The following is a 24702-nucleotide window of genomic DNA, read 5'->3' on the forward strand; positions in this document are numbered from 1 at the left end:
ACCTTAATGGGTAATTCCCACTCTGAGCTGCAGATGAAAAGAAAAAATCTATAAGGCTAGAGATAATGCAGGAGGATTTTTGCAGAGTTTTCTCAGATGTAAAGTGAGCTACTGAATAGCATGGCCTTTAATGATAGCTTTTTCTTCAACCACAGAGCTAATTCATTGATTTAACCTGGTTGAGTAAATCTATTTTTCATTGCTTGCACATGTCATGCACACAGACGTTTGGTGTGTGCCATATTTTCCACACTTGTCCCTCAACATATACTGTTCCTAAGCCTCTGGCTGACCTGTCCCAGCAGTGCCCTTCATGCCAGCAGCACAGTCTCCATAGCCTTTGGTGTCGCTGAACCAAGTGGGAAGAGTTCCCAGCAGCAGAGAGTGAAATCTCTAAACCTAAACCTGAAATGAATCCTTCTCACGGAAGACTGCAATGCAAGAGAGCAGATTTCTCTGTGCATTTGCTCCCTTGGGAGTGTGGATCATTGGAGACCAAGGGTCAAGGTTACCTATATGCTATGCTCATTTTCTATACCAAAATATTCTCTTTGGTGACGAAGCACTATGGATCTTGGTTTCTTGCCTGATTTCAAACAGGGTAGGTCCTGCACTAAGGCAGCGTTTGGTTCAGAGCTCTCAGGAATTAAAGAGATAGAAAAGTTCAAGCAACACCAAGAAGCAAGAGGATCTTCAAATGAACAGGGCAGGAAGGAGGGAGCTGGAGGCTATGTAAGGAGAATGCAGACTGCAGCTGGAAAATCTAAATAGTGATATTCTGGGGTAGGCTGTTCTTTGAGCCTGCTACAGCAATTGGTGTCAGCAGAGCTTTGCTGCAATAAGCATGTCAGCCTCTCGGGATTCCTAAAGTGCTCTGTAAACTTCACAGCAATAGGAAATGTGCAGAGGGGTTGCATCCATCACTAAAATGCATCCATAGCTAGTGTGAAGCATAGGAACTGCTTAGTGCCACACAGGAACTGTCCTGGCAGCAAGAGAGAAGTGTCTTTCTAACTTGGAGGCAGAATGTAGTAGCACAAATGGTGTTTGTGCAGGACGTATGGGCTGATACCACAGTCCTGGTTCATGCCCTTGTTCCCAAATAAAAGTGATTTGCCAGGAAAATGCTTTACCTCTGTAACAGTCCAGCTCTTACGTTTCTTAGCTTCTGTGGAAAATGGTATATCCACAACCCAGTGTGCTCCCTGCCATAACCTTTTGTTCATTACTGATGCAGGGAGTGAGTGCCAGCTATTGAATCAGTGCTGGGACCAAGCTAAAGGTCAGGATTGTGTCTACAAACATAAAAGCAAGTGTGACCTCTCTTCTTTCTGAAAGCACTAATATGTGGAGGTGTAAAAGTTCCTATCTGCAGCCTTCACGTCAGAGTTGTGAAGCAAAACAGGTAGGAAAAGGCACTTTTCCAGTTGAGGAAAATCCCATCAAGGGACAGCGGGCACAGGCATACAGCCATTGTTATTCTCCAGGGTGGGAAAAAAATGTGTTTCTGCCAGCAAGGGCAGACAATACCTGGGAGCAGTTTGAAAAGCCAGGCTAATTCCCATAGCTTGCTGGCCTCCGAGATAACGCTGTTACCTGTGGCCTGTATCCCACTGCAAAGATTTCCTGCTGCTGGTTTTTTCCAGCTCACAGTCACTTTTCACAGTCTCTGTGCCTCCAGCAGCTTTTGAGCTAACTTTGCACTTCTTTAAACTCTTTTCTGCCTTTTGTAGTTTGACTTGTGTGATGGGGAACTGAATGCCTTGCATCTGTAGGGAAAGAGACATGCATGGGCTTATGTGCCTTTGCTGCATGTTAAATGGAAGGATTTTGCTTCTGTTACTTTGGGTTTTCTCAACTGTTAAAACATTTCAGTGCCTGTCATTAGCAAAGGGGCATTAGGTTGACAGGACCAGCTTCTCAGTCTCCTGTATTTACTCAGTTCTGCTGAGTTTAATTGTAGTTATAATCCACTGGGTCACCTGTGCTCCATCAGACACTTTCCTCTAAGGTTTTGTTTCATTAGAACTTTATTATAGAGCTAATTTCATTTTTTAAAGCCATCAAATTCAAGGCTGAGCTATGAATTTTCCTGTTAAACACAAAGATATCCCAGGTCTGTGCTGTGATTCAGCAGATTCTGCGCTCTCAGCCCAGGCTGTCACCATATCAGTGCTGTCAAATTAAGTAGCATCTTTGACTTTCCTTTCCTTAGCTCTTCTATCTGTAAAATGGAGACAGTGCTAATCTCTCATTTGTGTAACTCCATAATGTTTGTCCAGCACTTCAAAGATGCCAACTACAATAAAACTGCCAAGCACTAACAGGATTGATGATTTACACCCAAATTGCTCATTTTTGTGCTAAAACAAGATCACCTGAAAGATACTGCGGTTGGAACCAAACCAAGGAAGGGGGGAGGAGGAAACCATCTGTTACACAACAGCAGAAATATTTCAGGGCATTCGCCTGGGAAGCTCTGGGTGACGAGTTTGGAATATGAAGGCTTATTTATATGGATGGAGCTAATTTTCTCCAAGTTATTCATTTGTCACTTAGGGAATTACCTAATCTTACAAGAGACTCTAGGAGGAAAGATTCATTTATTCTTTGTCTTGTTCAGCTCCAGGCGAGCCTGAAGATGCTCTGCCTCTTCCAGTTCTGCTTTATTAACTGCTTCCATTAATGGAGCTGCAAGTTTGTCTTCTTCTGGATAAAAAGGGTTAATCTTGCTCATTCCCTCTCACCCTTTCTCCTCCTCTTTTTCTAGAGAGTTCTTTTTTTGGCTGTTTCTATCATCTTCCCCCCTAATCTGCCACTATCTGAGGAATTCATTACATTTCAAATCAGAGGCCTTGCTGCATACATTAGCAGGTTTTAATAGACTTGCCACGACTCAAAAAGGAGGAAAAAAAGGGAGAAGATTTAAAACTCTTGTCTTGCCGAAAGCAGACAGATTGACTCAAAAATGACTCAGTCAATAAAAGATGAGTTTTGAAAAGGCTTCCCTCTGCTCAAAGGGAGCTCGTATTCCAGCGAATTAGGTTTTTCTAAGCCCACTGTCAGAAATTAATAATACATACAGCATGTAAAATGGATTTAGCCCTCTACAGCCTTACACAAACATATCTTTGACTTGCTAAATGTGACACGACTACCAGGATTTTCCAGCCTTTATCCCAGGAGTTTGTCATCTCTCCAGAATGATGACTTCAGTGGAATTTTTAAGCACATTAAAGGAAAATTGCTAAATAAGATTTTCATTAAGAATGTTTCTACTTCCCTCACCTTTTTTCTCCACCCAAACCTCCTCTATCAGAGCATTTTATCATTATCATTATTTGCAGTTAGATCATGCCAAAAACTCTAGCTTAAACTCTAAGGCTATCAAGTCTCTTTACTACAGTCTTCCAGGGGCCTTCCTTTGAGGGAAGAGACACTGAACCTTCTGCCTTGTAGCAGCAATCTGTCATTTGGGTATTGGGTTTTTTACTGCTGCTGCAAATAGGCTTATAGGGCAAGAAAATGTCTCTTTCTAAGAAAAAAGAAAGGGTTAGTGTCATATTAGATCTGTCCTCAAGTATTCTTTTGTGATTTGAGGTCTTCCCCATTGGTTCTGCTTACATTGCTAAAGGTAATTTGAACATGCAGGTGTGGAATCAGTCACCACTCCTGCTTGTTCCTCCACCAAAGTCCCTCAGCTGATAAGAGTTACAAGTGGTACTGATTTTAACCTCGTGGATGATTTGCTTTGATTCTTTATTCAAACTGCCTTTGTTCTGCACTGGACAGAGCTCTAAGAACTGCCAGGCGGTGTTGTCTTTGTCAGGTATGTGTATACAGTGTTCTGTGTTGGCTGCATTTGTCTGTCTCTCTCTCTTCCAAATCCCACTATTTTATTTCTTTTATAGATTTCTGAGTGCTTGGCTCAGTCCTGAACTCTTTCTGCATTCTCTCTATCTTATTCCTAGTCCTTTTTCTTCATTATTTATTACAGACTACCTTTAAGTTAACGTTATAAAAGTCACTGCATGCCCTCACCTCCTTATGGATCTGTTCTGGCCCCTGGCTGCATTATTCTACCTATTGGCTTTTTATTCCTATGCTTGTATGGCGTATGGCAGCAGCATGATGACTGACTCTGGACTACATCTCTTAGGTGATGTAGAGAAACTTCTTAAAATGCTGGTGAAGAAACCAACATCCTAAAGTGCTCCATTTTGGACCATTATGTTCTGTACGGATGTTTCTTGGACTTGAAACAGACAGAGCTCATGATTTTTTTAATATGTTTATAAGTTGTATGGAAAAGCTGAGCTTAAAGCTGTTGCAATATGCACCCAAAAATGCAATTATAGTTTGTTCTTTCCCATCATCACAAACAGGAAACTTGCCCAGATTTCCTTATGCCTCTCTGGCTCCAGAGAGGAGATCTCTAACCATGGGTGTAGGTGTTTAGAAATGCTTCCATTGAAGTAATGAAAATCATTTTTTCACAGAGGTGAAGGTAATGGGCTACTTCAGCAAAACACTTTATAAGTAATTTCTGTTTCATCTCCAGGGACAGACTGTTAGGTTGGGATTTGGGGGTTTTCTTAAATACAGTTGTGATATGTGACTAGAAATGACCTGTCCTCAAAGGTGATAGTAGTAGACCATCACTTTATTGAACAGCATTTTCTTTATTGCTGAAGAAGTTTGGGTGCCTGGATCCCTTGGTCCTTCTTGTACAGGCAGGGACCCTACTTACTCATTTCTGTCCAAGAGCTGTGAGTAATTGCTGGCTTGAAATGAGATGAGGCTTCTGCTCATCTTCGCTCATGAACATCAGCCAAGCAAATGGTGGCTCTTGGGTTGTGTTGTAAGATACAGCCAGGAATTACACAGCAATCCCAGGAAGAGGGAACACTTGTCTATTGGTTCTCAGTGCTTAAAAAGTGTTGGAAGAGCCAAACATACAAGGCCTAGAAATCAGGTGGATTTTTGCAACTGTAAAGAGGTTCTTGAGTCATTCTTCCTTAGGGTCTTTTATTTATAACATACAAGCTCCTTCCCAGGATGAGATCCCAAAGTTAATATCCTGTCATCTTGTGTCATAATCAGGACCTTGTAGTTCTCTTTGAAGGTGTGCTCCTTATGTTGTTATGGAGATGAATGAAATTGAAGGGGAGAAGCTTGACTCTTCCTCTAGTTTTGTGTTTGTTTCCAGTTTAGTTCATTTTCTTAATCTGTTCCATGTTCTCTTGACTTGGAAAAGGAATTTTCCTCGTGAATGTTATTTCACTTTAGTTTCCAGCTGCCATGCTGGGACACAGGCACCCAATAATCTCCTTAGGAATAATTGCTGGTGTCTTTTCAGATCATTTTTGTGAAAGGTGACAAACCGCTTGCCACAGTGAGATGTTAATAACATAGAGATGCCCTTTGTTTGAAAGCTGGTGCAGAAATTACCCCATGCAGTTGTTGGAAAGTCAAAGTTGTAATGATAAGAAGTGAGGAACACGTCCATTCATTTGCATATAATTCCAGGGCTTATGTGTTGTCTTTTGTGTGAACCGTACAATTTCTGGCATGCTTAGGAATGTGCCCTCATAATACAGAGGGACAGGAACATGGGCTTGCTCTCTGCATGGATCAGGGTTAAAGAGATGTCATCTACTAAAGAGGAGGGGTAGAAAAGAAGCAAACAGAAACTACAAGTCTGCAGGAACTACATGGAGGGAACAGGCATGGATGTTTAATGAATGAAGTTGTCAATCCTGCTCAGGAGAAACTATATCCTGGTGACTTCTCTGAGCAGGCATCAATTAAAAGGGAGAACCTGTCTCCTTCTAGATGTGTATTGAGCTGAATTTTCACTGCATCTGCCCTGCATCACAATTGAGACCTATTGCACGTTTTCCTTGTAGCTCTTGGAGTCAGAGGCTGCTCAACTGTCCTTTTCCCAGCCAGATACACTACAGGTATCAAAGGTGGATATCTTTCTCTATGACACTGCAATTAAACTCTTTAAACTGCAGCTGATGGCTTTCTAGGATGTTCCCAGTGTAGGTTTCTCAGCTTTTTCATTAGAAGATGATTCTTTTTTAAACAAAGGGCACACGTATCTGTGTTTTGTGTGATTTACAGTCAGGGAGGTCTGTAAATACTTGGTTTGCCCTTTTTTCTTCTTCTCTCTCCCTATCTAGGAAGCTAGCAATTCTCTGTGAGTAGCCAGTCAGTCCCTATGATGAACTTAACAATTAGAGCCTTAGTGCCCATCTTCCCAAATTTCTAATAAAATTGCATGAATATTTAACACCCAATTATTAAATATTTAAAAATTTAAAACGGATCTGGCTTGGAAGTTAGCATGTGATGAATAATTCAGGATCAGGAGAGGAGAGTTGGCACTTGGGCTGAGACAGATGTTACCTTTCTCATCTCTCTGCCCAGAGGTGGTTTTGGTGTTCCTCCAAGCTTGGGAAGGTTTGTGGGCATTACCTGGAGACTTCAAGCCTTTACCTCTTGCTCCAGAACATTAGCATAGGGTTAAGGGAAATAACCCTCCTGATCTGTAGTAACGCTTTAGACTTCTGTGATGGAAACGTGAGCTCCAGAGGCTGGAATAATGTGATTGAAAGCCTGGTTATCCAGGAGATGGCTCTGTTTCCAAACATCTTTCATGCTTCAGGGAAAAAAAGATTGCTTGTCTTTACATCTGTGTCACATCCCTGCAGTTTTGTTATTTGAAAGCTTTTCTTCCCCTCTTGCTGTTCTGCTGTTCTCCATGCTGAACCGGTGTTTCATTCAGCTTCAGCACAGTCATCTTTAAAGGATTGTTTTCATAAAGTGGACACCAGAAAATTAAGTAGAACATGAAAAATATGCCAATAAAACGAGGGCAGAGCCACTGTCCTGTGAGAGGAGGTCCAGGGCACTCAGAGGAGTGCACAGAGGAAATGTGTGGTGTGATTTTTGAGCACAGTAAGTACCTTTGGGGCCTGCTGTAAGAGCACAAAGAGCAAAGAGGAGGGCTTGGGGAAGGTTTGACTAGTTGGCATCCAGAGTGATTTCAGGCCGAGAGCAATATGATTGCAGTGCCAACACTTGAAAACTCTATTAAAGCGATAAACGGGGGTTAAAAAACGATTGAATAGAAGGAGTGGAGGCTTTTTAGAGCTTAATTTCCTTCGGCACAAAAGCCCTAAAACAAACTCCACAATCTTCTCCCATTAAAAACACAAATCAGGTGGAGTGCTGCAGAGACCTGCCTTCATCTGTTGCAATTGTGCTTCCATCCCGCTGTGCTGGCTAAACTGGTGTGTATTTTCCCATGCCCCTCCAGCCTGCCTCACACGCTGCGCACAGCAGAATCACTTCCATTAGCACAGGCCATGGGAACAAATGAAATGCCAGGCTGGCCTTTCAGCAGAGCTGCTCTTTAGCTAGAGGATGGAGGCACTGGGCTTTGTCTCCAGAAAGTGAGTTCTGGAGATGGCAATAGTGTTATAATGTTAAGAAGAGAGGCAGTTTTGGGGTAGAAGGGATTTAGTTCCATGCAGCGCCATGGGCTCCAAATAGTCAGGGGGTCTGCAGGGTTTCGGGTTCGGCCTCTGCATCCCAAATAAGAACTTAAGGATGTTTGTGTGATGCCCTGTCCCATCTTAGACTCTGTCTTACACCACATATGTAGTTGATAAGCTGATTTAGAAATGGGAGGAATCTCTTCAGGTGTTAGTTCTATATTTAGATCCATCTGTCTGCAAAGCTACAAAGTCTTTATGCAGGGAAGAGAGGGAGACTAGATACTCTAAGTAACATAATCTTGGACACTATCACGAGTCAAAATAGCATTTCCATGAGTCTCGGCTTCAGAATTCGAGCATAAAGAATTCCTGGAGTAAGAACAAAACAGCTTTGCTCCTGGGAAAGCTTGAAATCATCTCTTGCCAGTGGTGAAAAGCTCCTGTTTGTAGCCTCGGTGAACATCATTAGCTAATAAACTGCAAAGCACTCTCTAATGCATGATTGAATATTGTCCACCCTGCATTGTGAATGACTATAACTCCTGCAAGAAATCTTCACTTTGAGAGGGAACAAACAAATATTTCTGGAGCAGTTTTCACGTGTTTGTTTTAATAGCAGATGTTGGCTGCTGTTTCAGAGCTTTAAATAGCATCCGGTGTGTTGGGGTAGGAGTAATAGTGGTGATGTGCCAGTGGAAACAAAATAATGGGCAGAGCACAGGGGGAGGTGAGCAGACAGGGAGTAAATTAGATGCTTCGTAGACCACCCCACATAATGAACAGTACGTATTACATATGTTAATTGTATAGTCCCTGGGATTAATGCTTACATTAGACACTTGAGCTGTTTCAAGACCACAGAAGTGATTCCCCTTCCACAGACAGGCAATACAAAATGTGCCCCTGTTCTTGCTACCAGACTTCCTTGCACTGCAGCCCATAAAAAATCCCAGGGACTTTATACCTGGAAAATAGGTAGACTGGAAAACTTGTGCCTGGTACTTGCTGGCTTGTTCTAGAAGCTGAAGATAACTACTTTCCTGTGAACTCAAGTAACACAGCCTATTTGTATTTTTAAGGTGAGGCTATTTTTTGCATCTGAAGTTAATGACTAGCTCCAGCTCCTGACTGACATCGCTTTGTTCTGGGAAGTGCTCTTGGTCTATAATTGCCATATGGAAGGGAAATGTGGATAGATGTTAATCATCATTTGAGGGATAGAGGGAGATGGGTTCCTGGTCAGCTCACAATTTATGAACAGTGTGACAATTCTAACCTCCAAATGGTTTGTGCCACATCATACTAATTGGTGGATTCCACCTTGGGCAATAAAATAGCTCTCCTGAGGTTAATTTATTCTGTGTCTGGGGTGAGTGTTGCCATCCCCACTGAGTTCTGTATTGCTTCAAGCAGGCTGCTTGCATCAGTTAAACCAGTAATTTTAAAGCTACCGAGGGTCTTTTTACACAACACTTCACTGCCTTCAGTGAGAGCAACACGAGCTGAGCTTCCTAAAGCCCATTTGTTTCCTGCTTTCCCCCACTCAAACAGCTTTGCCAACAAGGAGGAGAATGGCACAGAAATCTGGGATCCCCCAAAAGGAGCCTTTTGCTCAGTGTTAGTTTATCTGCCAGGGCTGAATCCTGTACAGAGGCCAACTTCAAGTGTGATTGTGAGTTTTGAAATCTTGCAATGTAATCTTACTGTTAGCAGAAGAAGAAAAGAACCCTTTACTTAATCCTAATTGATATTATATGTCTGTGTAGGTACTACAAGAGAAAGTTCATCCTCTTCCATAGTGTTTCATAGGAACTTTCTGATCCTCAATGTCCTGTTTCTTTCATCTCTAGCCTTCTGGTGTCCTTTGCTTCTTTGTTACCTAATGATAAAGGTTAATTGTGGACTTCTTTCCAGGAAATTATAACCTTGGAAAGATAATGTGGGTTGTCTGAAACGGGGGCTTCAGACAACCAACTCCACTGGAGAGAAACACAGGAAATGTTCTTAATGGAGGGTTCTTGGGCAGTGCAAGGGCTGTAGCTTGCCATGGTGCTGGAGACCTTTGCTTGTCATGTGCTGCCTTTGAAAACTCTTCCCTGAGCTGCTGGAAGGGCAAGTGGTGGCTGGAGGAGGGGACTGGGAGGTGCACTGAGCCATATGGTACATGCAGGGTTTAAAAATAAACCACTGTTGACTGATCAAATAAATACCACTTAGGTTGAAAATTGAACAGCCAGTGCAGTCTGTTGAATGTAAAACTGTTTTTACCTTCAAGAAAAGTTATAATTCATGGTCGTAATGTCGCAAATTGCAAGTTCTGCAGGGAGCAGTGTGAACCTGCCAGACTATAAGGTCGAGTAAGGGTGGCGTGGGGCTGCTGCACCAGCCGGGCTGCATGGTCCTGCTCCCCCAGGGCATAAAACACGCCTATAAAATCTAGCAAAGCGAATTTTATTTCTCAAAAGCAATGGTCATAAACTTGCCTACATCAGAAAATGCTCAGCTCTTCTCCTATTAGGCTTTATTTAATACAATACAATTTACTTTTATATTGTGTCCTTCACAGAATAGCACAGAACGCCTCTTTTTTCCCCTCCTCAGACAGTGTTCCTCATAAACTAAAGCTGGAAGAGAGAATTTCAGCTCTGGGTCGGAGCAGGGCAATGACTGGAAGGAGTTCAGGTGCAGAAGGGTGGTGGTAGAGTTACAGAGAATGGGATGGGAAGGGCAGACCTGAAATAGGAGAGTGTCATTAAATAACAGGTTGGAGGTACAAGTGGGGGTGATTGATGAGTGGCGTTGCATGGCAGGCACAGCATTGTGGAAATGGAGAGAAGCAGCTTGTGTATGTGGGAGAGAATAAAGGTAATTGTAACCTTGCTTTTTGGAATTGGGAAAATAGCATTTCCTCTTTCCATTATGGACCTTGGGTGAGCAAGATGGTACTGGCATCCCTTCTGTGTGCTGGAAACAAGGGCATGTAGTGATAGGACTAAGGGGGAATGGTTTTGAAGTGAGAGAGGGGAGATTTAGATGAGACATTAGGAAGAAGTTCTTCACTGTGAGGGTGTTGAGGAGCTGGCACATGGTGCCCAGAGAAGATGTGGCTGCCCCATCCCTGGCAGTGTTCAAGGCGAGGTTGGACAGGGCTTGGAGCAAGCTGATCTGATGGAAGGTGTCCCTGCCCATGGCAGGAAGTTGGAACTGGATGAGCTTTAAGGTCCCTTCCAGCCCAAACCATTCTGTGATTCTATAAAACAAAATCTGCAGTTTGTTGTTTAAATAGAGCAGGGTTGGTAAAAGTACAGCATCCTTCATAGCAGTGTTGGGTGGCATCTGTCTGAGGCGTTCTGGCAGGGTCAGCAGGGATGGGAATTCATGTGTAAATACTTCACGTATAAATATGTGTGTTGGACTGAGTGACCCCCAAATACGTTACTAAGGGGAAATAACCTTTAATGGGGAGTTAGAAAGGACTTCAGGCCTTTGTGAGAGAGAGATGGATGCTAGCTGGGATCACAACTGAATTAATGCAGCTACATGGCTTGTGGCATCTTTGAGGATGGGCAGAACAAATTTGTGTTTTCCTGGAAAAGAGTAGTGATACATTTAATTTCACGCTACTTTCGGCATGCTGAGAGCCACATTGTTTCCTCCTCTTTCCTTGCGGTTCAGTGTGGATTTGGTTTCCTTTGGTGTACAGACTGCTATTGCTATTGATTGACCTCTCTGAACTCGGAGCAATTGCCAAAGCTGTGGTATTTCCAGGCAGCTGTGAGCGTTTTCAGATGTAAGGAGGGTAAAGGCAATGGAATAAAAAGCAGTGACATTTTCGATAAGAGACCAAAAAAAGCCCAACTCATATTTTATTTATTTACCCAAAATAGTTTGAATTATTCATTAAAGTCGATATAAGTGTGTGAAAATACAAGGTGTTTCAAGAAGCAGCATCATTAGGGGAAAGTTAATCATTTGGCACTATTAATTTTGTATCAGGTTAATGACTTTTTTCAGGGAGGGCTTTTTTCCCCCCATCAAACTTTTCAGGATGGGCAACTTCTTGTACAGCTTTTTTGACCTGAATACAAAGGAGATGGGGCAGTATGTTTTCCATATATATTCCTGCTCTCTCTGCTCCCATTTATGTTTTGTCTACACAAGGTAAACAGCCAGTCATTATCCCTGACCAAGCCGTAGCCTGCCAAATCTCATGCTTATTTTCTAGTTCTTACTTGTTTCATTAACGCTTCAGTGAGGGATGCTTCGGTATCACTTCTCTGGGATGAAGGATGTTTGTGTGGTGTGACTTACCCCATCCATGGCTTCTGCAGAGCTACAGCTTCTCTTGCCTGTTTTATGCAAATGTAACAGAGTCAAGCACAGGAACTCAAACGGGTACTTTAAATACAGGGATTTTAGTTTTCAAACACTGTCTTTTAAAGATTTAATGGAATCTAATTCTCCAGAAGTTGTGAAAGATCTTAAACGATCAAAACGTTCAGTGTTCGCAGATGGAATCAGTAATGCTGCTCTGTTAATGCAACTCAAACCATCTCCCTCTGTTCAGTGGTCTCTGTGGCTGTGCTTTAAACGTTGCTCTGAAACACACTGAGTTGCACTCTGTGCAAATGATGACTTTTAAATCATTTTTTCTGACGGTGCTGGAAATTTGGTGGGAATTAGTAGTATTTAGGTGAGGCTTAAGAATTAGCACCATCACATCTCTGAATTCAGATTCAAAGCAAACAATGGGCTGCCTCTTAGCTTAACATCTGCACTTGGTGGGGGACATCTTAGAAAGATTAATTGCTGAACCCAAGGCAGTGCATATGCTGCTTGCGCTGTTCTCTGGGTGCAGGAAATCTGCAGTGCCAGGGTCATACATGGACACATCCATGGTGCAGAGAGGCTACATAGGTACCCAGTACCTAAAATGAGGATACTCTGCCAATTTAGACACCCCAGAGTGCCTGAGACATTAGCGTGGGGCTGGCTGGTGTGACACAGAACCTCCAGAAGTGAGGTAAGGAACTGAAATATAACCCAGGGCATCTCATATGGCTTTGTTTCAGCAGTGGGATCCCATCCTGCATTTCTCAAATCTCAGGTTACCTTCCTATCAAGTGCCTCTTCTGTGAATCCTCCTCACAATGTGGCTTCTTGGTTGAGTTGGCAGAGCCCTCAGTGGAAAGCAGGGGAGTAAACAAAGTCCTGAGGGTTGTCCTGAGTTAACCTGGGAATAGCCCCTAGTTGGATTTTTTCCATGGGATGAATACTTCAGGAGGTGGTGGCAGCAGTTGCTGTAACTGAACTACTGAGGACTGCAGTTGAATTGGGTCCAAAGGGTGATCTCTGTTTTACAATCAGGGTCCAATGGATCTTTCACTGGGGGCAGCTGCAAACTCAAGTATTCCTGTCATGTCTCTGTGCCTGCTTGTTCTCTTCTGCCCCATCCGCAAGCTAAAGAAACACTGTTTGGGAATTGCTAATGGAGCCATGTAGGGGATGACAAGGCTTTATCCCATCCCTGGCAGGTGCTGGCACATTTGGCTGCATCTACATTAGCAGTTACCAAGTTCAGCACATTGTGCCAGTGGCTGACACAAGGCATCTCTAACAAGGGGATGAGCTTTTTCATGCAGATGAATTCCTTCAGCCAGGATGACACAGGAATACACCAGAACTGCCGCAGGCAGCGAAAAGAGGGCCAGGAGGAACAACAGGGAAGAGGCGAGGGCATGCTCTTGGGAGTGAAGGCTTGCTAGGCCTTCAGTTAAATTGAAAAGCTTGGGATTTCTTGCATAAAACACTGATTCAAGTTTCCTTTTTCACCCTGAGAGTAGTGAAGAGAATGAGTTGCCATCAGTTATTTGATATTCTAGATTCACATGGTTATGGTCTAGCTAGTCCAGTTCTAACCTAGTTGAGTGCCTACTTGTTGGGTGAGTGATAAGGATGCAACCCAACCTGTGTGAGGATGCTCATGATGGCTTTTAGTAGTACTAAGTCTGAGAGATAAAACAGTGGACAAGGCGCTAACTCTTCATGAATAATGAAAGCTGCTCAAGGAGTTCATGAATTAGGGTGCCATCCACCTCCAAGGTTATAAAAGTCAGGAAATGCAGCCTCTGAGATGCAGTAGGAAAAGGCAGATTTACTTTTCCAAGGCTAGGTTGCATTTATTAGGGAAAAAAATACTGCCCTTGGACATGTGCTATATATTAAAGGCAGTGCTCTCTGACAGTGACGAAAGGTTATTTACCACTGCAGTGTGGTCACTGAATTTTTACTTTCATATATAGGATTTTGTCCTTAACAGTTGCATGGCCGAATGAGGACTGTGAGGATATTGAGGTCAGAGCTGCCAATTAACCTCCTGATTTCAGAGGCTGATTAATCAAAGACCAGACCCAGGTGAGATAATGGGAAGAAGGTTCTAACAATCCCAGGAAGGGCTGAATTAATCACACAGTGATGAGCTTGGTATGAATGGGAATGTGTGTGGTCAGGAAATGCACAGCCTTTTCAAGCTTATAATAGGGGCAGGGTGTAAGTCTTTGGGCCTGTAAGCAGGGTTTGGGTACTCTATATACCTTATATCGTTGAGCAATTGGTGGGTTCCCTATATTAGGAGTGTTTTACTGAACAAACTGCTGATGTTCCCTAGGACTGGCTTGGTCCTCTGGATAAAGCGAGGTACAGCTGTAGGAATACCAGGACTAAAGGGCAGTTTTGCTTGTGCATCATCTCCACAAGCCACTCAAGAAGGTGGTGCTGAATTAACCATAGGTAAGGAGCTGGCCAGCATTAACTCTCCTTATGTGGATGCTTTCACTCAGAAGTAAACGGACATGTAGTTCTCTTTAACCATTAAAGAGATCTTGTCCTTGCCCGGGGATTAAGCTGAATTGGATTAAGGCCAAAGTACTTCTGAGCAGGGCCACCCTCAGTGGCATTTAAGACACTTTAACTTAACACATTGAATTATCCTTTTGTCCTACACGAGCACCTCACTAAAGCAGTGCCAAAGATAAGAGGAGCCTTGCTTCCTCCTGGTGGGCTCGCAACTGCTCAGGGGTGAATCACAGGCAAGTCCATGGCTTTGAAGTTACCATCCTCCATTGGAGCCACTGGAAACACTTCTCAGTTAAATCCTCAAGCAGAAACCTTTCCAGCTTGCTTGGGAAACAGTGTTTTAGCATGGGCTGTATAAGCCCAGCCCCAAATCTTCCTTCATCCTCAGGCAGTCACCTTACACTGAAGTTTCTGCTGTCATACTGTTGGACCCTGAAATAGCTAAAATAAAGACCTGTGGCCCACTTGTGCTGTAATTGTATCTCTGATCACAGCACAGACAAAGCCTTAATCCTCAGAATGACAAAGAGGTATCTGAGGGAGGAAGTCTGTTTGTTTGCTGTTAGAAAGAATCAGGTTTTGTTCCTAACCCTGGTCTGCAGTGTTGATAAAACAGCCTGACTTGGGAGACATCTCTTGTGTATATTAAAGTAAAGCCTATCTCTGTAATTAATGGGGGGATAAATCGAGGTCTAATTACTTGGAAGGCACCTTGGGTGAAAGATTCATGGTAATTGTTGTGTATCCTCTTGAAGGATTCACAGTTACTGGCAGCTCCCTTTGTAGCAATAAAATACGGGGTGAGTGGCAGGCAGTCTCGCAGGACTGCTCTTCTAGGGACTAGTCCAGTTAAGGTAGCAAATGCAAAGAGGCAATGGTGCTCTTCAGGCTTTTTATCACACTAAAAACCCCTTCCTGAATCTGGAGGGATTCCTAGGCAGTGTGTCAATGTGAGATCAAAGCACTTACAGTCAAATCAAGAGCATGTTGCAGGAGATTTCCCTCTTGAAGCAACCAGGGTGGGGGAGCAGCTTCCTCCTGATGCAGCCTTACAGAGACATATTTCTTACCATTTACTCACTTTCCTGCTTCAGTAGAGTAACACCCTTCTCTTGGGTTCCATGTAGAAAATGTATGCATGTTAAAGTGGATGCTATGGTACTGAATTTTGTAGTATGGTGTTAAAAAGCTAACTGAGCAAATGAAGAATCCATCCCACCAAGACATGTCTGTGTTCCTTATTTCCCAGTTTATTATCCTTTGGTCTGCTGGGGCCTGGAGGAGAGGGATGTGGTTTGACTGTTTCTTTACACTGCCTGCTTAATTCACTTCTTAAAACTGCAATTAACCTTTTCCATTCACTTAGTTCAGGTAGCACTGTAAATACAGCACACGGGCTCTGTGCTGGTGACATATAAGAATGTACCCGTTTCCTTCCCCTATACAGAGCTGAAGAAGCAAGTGGAAAGTGCAGAACTGAAGAACCAGCGTCTGAAAGAAGTTTTCCAGACCAAGATCCAGGAGTTTCGCAAGGTGTGCTACACACTAACAGGCTACCAGATTGACATCACGACTGAGAACCAGTACCGGCTCACCTCCATTTATGCCGAGCACCAAGGGGACTGCCTGCTTTTTAAGGTAGGTCTGCACACTCCGCGCTGCACATGCTTCTGTGGGTTCCTGGTTTTCCACATGCCGGAATGTATTTGCTCTTTCCCAGTGATGAGACTGGAAAATCACTGCCCCCCTGCTACGTGATAGGGTGTTCCTTAGGAGCAAAGTAAAGATCCTTTCTTCTTTTAAAAAATGACTCTAGAAGGTTTGACATCTGATCTCCCACTTACATATCAAAGTAAGGAATAAAGGGAAGAGACTATATGTGCATAATACCTAAGGCATCTGGCCTTGCACTTCACCTTTTTGCATTACCAGTTATATACGCGGCAGTAATAAAACCTTATGTAACATCAAGGTTTTATCCTTACTTCACCATGAGATATATGTCCTTACTGCCTTTGCTATCCTCTACCTTGTCTGTGTGTCATCATCTTGTCTTTATGTAAATTGGAATCCCTTTTGAGCAGCAGCTCATCCTTGTGTGTGTGAAGTGCCATTTGTGTGAACAGCACAGATGAGTAGCAATAACAGTCTGTCTTCTGTCAGTCTGATGCTTTTATTGGTCTAGCTAGGTGGTCTGAGGTTGGCTTGTGGCTTGATAGATGCTGTTTTTCTGCTGTTACCTTCCAGCTAGCACAGTTGAGCTGATGCAGTACAGAGCAGAGGTGTGACATTAGAGTCACCAAGCTGTTAAGTTCTTTCATTGCCTTAGTTCAAGTGTCAACAGCCCCAGTTTACAGGTCAGCAGGAGAACTTTCTCCTTCTCAGTGGCAAACACAATTAGCACCTAAAAATAGTACCTGTCCCCACTGATTCCCCTGTGGTGAGTCTCATTATGAGAAGGATGAGGGCTTGGGAGGTGTTCAGTGTAAGAGAACTTTACAAGCAGGAGCTGGAGAAGTTCTGTTTCTGCAGACTTACAGCTGTGTGCCACATATCGATTGCTGCAACATTGTTTCTTCACAGGACAGGACAAACGTTTTCCTGTTCTGCAACTTTAGAGCCTCAGAAAAAAAAAACACAACAAACCAATAAATAAAACAAGTGAGGGTAAGTAGAAGACAGCACCTTGGATCCTTAGTAAGAGTAGGAAAATATCCCCAAACCACTTGTATTACTTGGCCTTATGAGGATTCTGGACTGAGACAAATGGCAGCAAGAAAAGAAAACTCAATGTCCAGGGAGGAGAATATCTGTTGGTTTTAAGGTACTGTCCTTGAATCCTAAAGACAGTTCTCTGTTGAGATGGTGCAATGCTGTTGGCTCTCTCGCCTCCATCTGTAGTGTTGAGTGCTTAGTGAGTGAAACTTCAGCAGACTTCTGGAGATGTCTGTCAGGTCCTATGGCCACAGTTCTTTCTGTGTCATAGGAAGGATGGTGTGCTTGGACAAAGTAAGAGAACATGAGAAAATTGCATACTGGCCACATGAACATAACTGGTATCTTGATAGTTTGTCACCAGAGGATCAAATTCTCGTTCATGTCATGGCAACAGAAATAATTTACATGCAGGAGAGTGAATAATCAAAGTCCAGGTTCCTCTCCAAATACTCCATTTTCTTTCCAAAGCCAAGGGTGGGTTGTTTATTGATTCAAGGAATTCCTCAGCTTCTCTTACTTCACATGCACCTCTTCAGATAGCAGAAGCAGATTTGCTAATTGGAGTCTGAACAGCAGAATTTCGGACTCCTTCTCCCTCTTCAGTACATTGCAAACAATTCCCACTGTCTGCAGCTTAGAATAGCAGTAGAGAATAAACAACAAATTATTTCCTTGCTGAGTCCAAGCAGCTGGTCCTCATGTATGTACCAAGGCTTGAAACCCGGCTACAGCTTCCAGCGAGGTTGTGTGTTTATGCTGTGGAGCTTCTGAGCCATAGCAGACTGTGGGTGTTTGTGTGCATTTCATTAACCCAGAGAGGTCACAAAGCAGGGAATGCTGTTTGTATTTATTCCATTCAAGCAATTTATGGAACAGGGTCTATATAATTAAACCGGAGAAATCCCCTGGCACTTTACAAGCTTCTGTAGTTTGCCTGCAAACTTTAGAGCATATTTCAGTAGTGCTGCTGGTGGCATTTAATTTTCGGGGAGGCTTCAGTAGCAGAGATGCAGTAGGAGCTACTGTCATGTAACCCCTCCAAAGCTAAATGAAGATGAAAAATGTGCTTGATTTTTCCTGACCTGGGTATGGTAGTAGAGCTTATTATCCACATGCTGTATGTGTCCAGCCAACTCGTGTTAATTGGCATTACAGCTTCAGTGAAAGGGTTAATCACAGTGCCATGCTGTGAATATAGATGCATCTATAAATGAGCACTGAATTCCAATGAAACCATACCAGTATTTATTGGTGATCTGTATCGATGCAACAGATGAGCTCATCAACTTGTAGGATGTTCCAGTGATTTCCAGACCCTCGGTGTGTGAGCGCGTAGGCAGCGAGGTGCAGCTCAGATTTCACAGCTCTCGCTTGCTTGCTCTTTTATATTCTTTTAATTAAACACTGTGGAAAGCAGTGTTACAGATTCCTCACCAGAGTTTAGTTTCTGATGGTTTTATTTTTTTTGTGCAATGCAGTGCATTATAGTTACTGGGTCACTTAACAGATTGGCATTCTGTTCTGGTTGCTGTGTTAGGCCATGACAGACTTCATGTTCTGCCTAGTGCTTGACTGGTGTGTCAAGGTCAGCCCACCCATGAGAGAGCCAAGAAGTGCCTTGATTCCTTTGTAACAATCCATTAAAGATACATTTTGAAACAAACACACATCACTGGGAAGCCTCAATACTCTTGTAGCCAACTTGGTTGGTGGTGGTGAATCAGGATGTCATTGCTTGGCTGTGTGTGCATCTTGCTGTTTACCCTTGTCTCTGGCTAGATCCTGAATGAGAGTAAGGAAATGAGGTCTTTAGAAAGGCAATGACAATTGTTTCAGACAAACAAAGTCTTTTGGTAAACAGAGAGACTGGTCAAATTTGAAGAGGAGATGATTTGGAGACACTTGTACAAATGAACAAACAGTGAAGAGAAATTGAATCATGGGCTCTTTCTTTCTATGTGCCTAAAGACACAGCCCCAGCCACAGCATCAGAAGCCAATGAATTTAAAATGAAAAGAGTGGAAATCCTTTCATTTAATAGACCCTATGGCTTCAAGGTACTGCTGAGAGCAGGAGTTCTGAAATGGTAAGATACTTTGTGGACAAATAATAAGAATTAGTTTTACATTAAATATTTACGTTTACCATAAGCAAGGACATGCACAGCTCTCTGCATTGAGGTGTAAAGGCAACTTCTTGCTATAAAGGAAGAAAATTCCCATGCATGCTGCTTATTTTGGGGGTTGTGTCTCCATATGGCTTTGCTGCTGCTGTACCTGGCAACACTGAACTATGTCCTCTGGAAATACTTGGGAATAAAGGGTTAAGTGAAGAGAGAGCAAAAAGAGTTGCTCAGAGAGAGAAATCTCTCTGTGCTTGATTATTCACTATGCTTCAGGTAAACTGTGATGTTTCCACTCTTGTGGCATGAATGTGGACTTTCTTGTTAGGATGCTGGACTGAAAAGGTGATCAATCTGACCCTGTGTAACAGCTGCATCAAATCTGGCAGTGTTTGAAATCTTTGTGGTTTCAGTTTCCTCTAGTTTCTCAGAAAGCAATGCTCAGATTTCTTAGTAATTCATGTGTAAATTATTTGTGTCCAAGCTGCTTCATACAGAAGGTGAGGCTGACAAAATCTTTCCTCTATCACGGCAGTGTTATTTGAGCTCATAAGTAGTCCTGGCCAAAAGGCTGCCTATAGACAGATATTCTCTGTATCCTCAGAGCCCAGCCTTGCAGAGTACAGAATCCTCTGCTTCCAAATCTCACCCATGGTGTTATTTCCTGTCAAAGTTATCAAATAGAAACGCAAACACCAGCAGTAATTCATTAAAGAGCATCCCCAAGTTGGGAGGCTTTATGCCTTGAAAGGGAATACCCAAGATACGAGACAGCAAGGAAAACCAGAAGCATCTTGACGCAGCTTGAGAAGGTTGCCAACTACAAGGCTGGCACTTCTTGCTGCAAAATAAAACCTTTACTGGTGTCCTGCTGGATTGGTAATAAGGTCATAAAATCAACAACTTTTCTGCAGACTTAAATTAACAGCCAGTGGCACACACTGTCTCTTATGTACTCTTTAAGGACTTACATAGAGTTGCTTTGCAGATCTGTCAGGGGAACTGTCACTATCAAACTTCTAGTTTATCTGAAGCAATTCTGATGTGGTTCACCGTGGGTGCAGAGGTGGAACATAGTGGGGTGAAAAGGAAAAAGGCTTTGTATGGAAGAAGAGTATGGGGGAAGTACAGGCACCACCTTTAACTTCTCAGGCTTCCTTTGCTTGCCCCCTCACTTGTGTCCCCTGCTGTCCTATTGCCTTTATGAGGTGTGTAAAATGCAACACAGCAGCTCTGTGCACAAGAAGTAACAGCTTAATCCTCTTTTATTGAGGAGGGGAATGAAGCTGGATTGAATAATAAAGAACTTGGGGGCAACTTTTCAAACAAAGTGATGCTGACAAACTGGGAGCAGGAGGATGGGAAGGATAAAAGAAGGCCAGGTTGGACAGAGCTTAAAGCAGTCTGGTCTAATGGAAGGTGTCCCCGCCTGTGACAGGGGGTTGGAGCCAGATGATCTTTAAGGTCCCTTGCAGCCCAGTCCATTCTGTGATTCTATGGAAACTTGTGATTACATGTGTATAGAGACAAAATCTGCAGAGATTCCAGTGCAACTTTAGCATCAGTTTGGCCAGGGTGCACCAGTGAACCATGTACATCTTAGAATAAGCAGGATGGTTAATACAGGGATTACTTTTGCTTGCTTGAGTGCTCTTGTTTTGTCTTGCAGCTGACAGCACACTGAATCTGAGTCCTCATGCTTGGCATACCTGCAGCTTCAGTTATTTCCTCCTTGAACCCAGCAGAGTATCTCTGAGAAGCATGTTCTAGCTGTTTCTTTCTGCATCTCTATCTTCTCCCCTCTCCTCCTCTTCCTCACCCTTGACGAGTCTCAAGGGGAGAAAGAAATCACTGTTTTGGAGTGCTCTTCCTCCAGAAGTCCTCTTGCCCTCTTGCATACACAATCACAACTAACAGTGGGGCTCACTGCTGGAGCAGGCCAGGCAGCAAGAGACTGATGAGAGATTGTAGGCCTCTCTTAACATCTCTTTCTTGTTAATTGCAAGTTATATTTAGCTTTCAATTTGCCTATATGGTCATTGGAAACTTGATTTCTGCTTAGCTCTGGGAGCACCGGCTGCACTGTGTGAGCACACCACCTTCCTGATGGATCATTGTGCTGGGATTCCTGGAAGGGTCAGCAAGGACCCATCTTGGGTTGCACTAATCAGCTCTAAAACATGAGCTGTTCAGCAATCTGTGGTGGTACAGCAGCAAATCCTGTATTTAAACTTCCTACGCATCATTTAATTTCAGCTATTGTAGCAGCCTGTTTCATGGTAGGCCCTAACTTTAATTCTTGATGCTTTCTATTACACTGGAATAAGTTACCCAGAGAAGCTGTGGCTGCCCCATCCCTGGCAATGTTCAAGGCCAGGTTGGACACAGGGGCTTGGAGCAACCTGGTCTGGTGGAAGGTGTCCCTGCCTGTGACAGGGGTTGGAACTGGATGAGCTTTAAGGTCCCTTCCAATGCAAACCAGTCTGGGATTCTTCATCTTATTCTGCTCTTTCTCATGCATTGCGGGAAGACAATTCCTCTCTTGCTGCATGTGCTTCCCTTAACAATTACCTATACCCTAGTGCAGGGTAGGTTATTCTTTCGTACCAGTCACCTCAAGGATAGTACAGAGTTAACAGAGAGGTTTCTTTTTTCTGCTGAATCTCTGAGCAAACCATTGCTGCTCCAAGACTTCAGGGGCAGGGCTGAAGCATCGTTCCAACTGAGCAAAGTCAGTGCTCATTTCCCACCCTTAGGAGGTGGATGATACTCCTGCCAATGTCATTAGGCTGTTATGAGGATAAATAGACTGTGCTGATGTGGAACACAGAGGAGCTTTGGGCTGGGGAATACACTCCCCTGTTACCTGTCTGTCTGGCACAATACCCGTTTTCAGTGTGTTGGCACCACTTGCTTCCATTCCCTGCCGTGCCTGTGAGTTTGCCAGGGAAGACCCAGCCATGCAGGTAATTCATGCTGATGATGCTGGAGGATTATCCTAGTGGCTGAGTCTTTCCTGACTCTTCAGTTTGTTCAATTTATGCATTTATTTTAGTGTCTGATAGTTTCAAAAGATGTTCTACTTAGAGCCTGTGTGATCAGTGCTTGAAGGGAAAGGTGATGCCTTTGAGTCTGGGCAATGGGGGAATACTGAGGCCTCAGCACACATGAAATGGGTGTTCTGATGCACACTTGTTGATTCCCTGGTTGTTCTGTGGTGACTTTGCAGAGCATGCAGAGCTGTGTCAGCAAACCAGAGTTCTGCTGGTTGCTTGTGAATGGTTGTGTTCAGAGCTGCACAGAAAAAGGAACGGAAATTGTTGGAGGATTTTATCCCTTTGCAGGGGAAAAGTCTTGAGCTTCTGGGTACTCCATATCTCTGCCATCTTCCCAGGCAGTTCCACAGTCTGTCTTTGGACATGAGGACGAGGGTGCAGGCTATCTCTCTTGCCTTAGGTCAGTTCTGGGTCTCTGTGCTGGTGTTGGTCAGCATTCTCAGCATTCTCAGCCACAGCAAGACTGTCATGACATCCTCTTTATGCCATGCCTGTGTGACTAATGGTGTTACAGACTTCAGTAACCCTTGTGGGCCTTTCCTCCACTTGTGATCCCATATAGACATCCCTGAAGCCTCTTATTAGCTGCCTGTGAAGACTGGTTGATGATGCAGGGAGCACATGCTGAAGCATTGCCAAGGTACTTCAAGATGGCTTTTGTATCACTCCTTCACTTTTTCGCTGTGTGTTCCAGGAACAGGTTTGTGAGAAGACCTCTGGGAAAAGCAGTTAGCTCCAGGAAACAGCTCTGAGGTGAGATGCAGCTGGCAACATCCAGCAAAGCACCCACCAGCTGTGAGTGCCCCAGGTCATAGCTGTGTACAGCTCAGCCTGCACAAAGCCACCAGTGATAGCGAGTGGCAGCTGCTCCCTCTCTTCTTTCTCAAGTAAGCAGCACGTTGTTTAAACACAAACATAATTAGGACTTATCTCTTGCTCTGGGAGTTGTAGCTACTACCCGTGCTTGACTGGGGCAAAAGATTTTCTAAGCTCCAGGGAGGGAAGAGGGTGTGTGTGCGTATTAAAAACCTGTTCACAAATAAGGAGACACAGCAGAAGATTCTGGCATGGTTCTGGGACATCTGTTGCCTCCATCTGAAGAGTGGATCTGGGCTTATATCAAGGTCTTCTCCTCTTATTTGCTGTGAATATAACTGCATGTGTGTGCCCTCATCTAGGATTTCAGAGTTGAAAGTTGTCAGCGTAAATTCAGTTTGGTTAACTCCCCCTTTCCCACAAGGCTTGGCAGGGGAGTGGGGAGGGATGTATTGGGAATAGGGAGGAGCAGAGAATGGGGTCTCGTGGTCACAGGTTGCCTTTGGTAGCCACCATCAGGGTGAGACAGATGGGATCTCACAGCTATGTGTTCCTTTGTCATCTTTGTGTTGCTTTCATATTTCAAAGCCTAACTGCTCAGTTACTGCTGAGCCAGTCTGAGATAACAGCTCATATTTCAAAGCTTGTTAGGCAGCTCTTCTTCATGGGACCTCAGTCTCTGCTGTGTTTGGGTGTTCCCTGAGCCCTTTACCTAAACAGGTCTCTTACATTTTCTTTTTTGAGAAACCACTTGTAGGAAACCAAACTAACAGCAACTGTGAGTGTACCTTCTGCTTTGCTCCATCTCTGTTTGGAAGCATTATTGCTGGAGAGGGTTGGGAGCACATCAAGCATTCAGTCATGGCATTTCTTGAAGACATGATGCACTTCACAGCATCAGGGAGTCTTAAGCATGAGGTGCCACACAGGCTCTCCAGATCATAACATGTCCTGGCAGTGATGCGATATCAATCTGTTAATGCTGGTGTCCTTGTCATGGTGCTGAATCTGTGCAGCAATGACAGAATGCAGCGGTACACTGAAAATCCTTCTGGAGAGCTTTGCTATGGCTGCTGTGATTCTGGTGAGTCCTGTTCTATGCTGCAGAACAACAGTTTTTGCAGCTCAGCTCTTCACATTATGCTTAATGAGGATACAGATTAATGTTAGGATTTAATATTGGATGAACTGTCTTTATTCATCTGTATGGTGAAAAACCCTTCCCTGTTCTCACGTTTGCTTCAGACAAACAAGTACACGAATGATCCTAACTCCACACACAAAAGACATTCAATCTGCCCTTGTGTCAGTGGTAAGAGGAAGTAACTTAGGACTGTTTTAGGACTTTGGATTTAATGTATTTTCTTTTTGCCAATTGCATGAGAACAGCCTTTGAGGGAGCAGTGCAGAAAGGTATTTTATGTCAGGTCTATCTTATAAGGATTCATAGCTAAATCATGTTGCTGCTTTCTCCTCCATGGGGGAGCAGGTAGTTGGAGGGCAGAGGATGACCTCCAGCTGTGGTAAATCCAAGATTATCTTTTGATGGCATCTCTAGCGTCCAGAAGAAGACATGCCTGTCTGCCTGTATCTGGGGAAAAATACATCAAACTGAGACTTAAAAACT

At 43.6% G+C, this 24702-nt stretch overlaps 1 protein-coding gene across 4 annotated transcripts in view; it reads left to right on the top strand.

The window, feature by feature from the left end:
• The window catches only part of MAD1L1 (mitotic arrest deficient 1 like 1), a 366896-nt gene that overhangs the window by 260128 nt on the left and 82066 nt on the right, over positions 1–24702 (top strand). For all 4 annotated transcript variants that reach the window (XM_005145268.3, XM_031045610.2, XM_034065681.1 and 1 more), the window contains one exon: positions 15811–16001. In XM_005145268.3, the coding sequence (XP_005145325.2) occupies positions 15811–16001 (191 nt within the window). The remainder of the gene's footprint in view (positions 1–15810; positions 16002–24702) is intronic.

Source organism: Melopsittacus undulatus, chromosome 8, assembly GCF_012275295.1.
Source record: "Melopsittacus undulatus isolate bMelUnd1 chromosome 8, bMelUnd1.mat.Z, whole genome shotgun sequence".
NCBI classification, from domain to species: domain Eukaryota; kingdom Metazoa; phylum Chordata; class Aves; order Psittaciformes; family Psittaculidae; genus Melopsittacus; species Melopsittacus undulatus.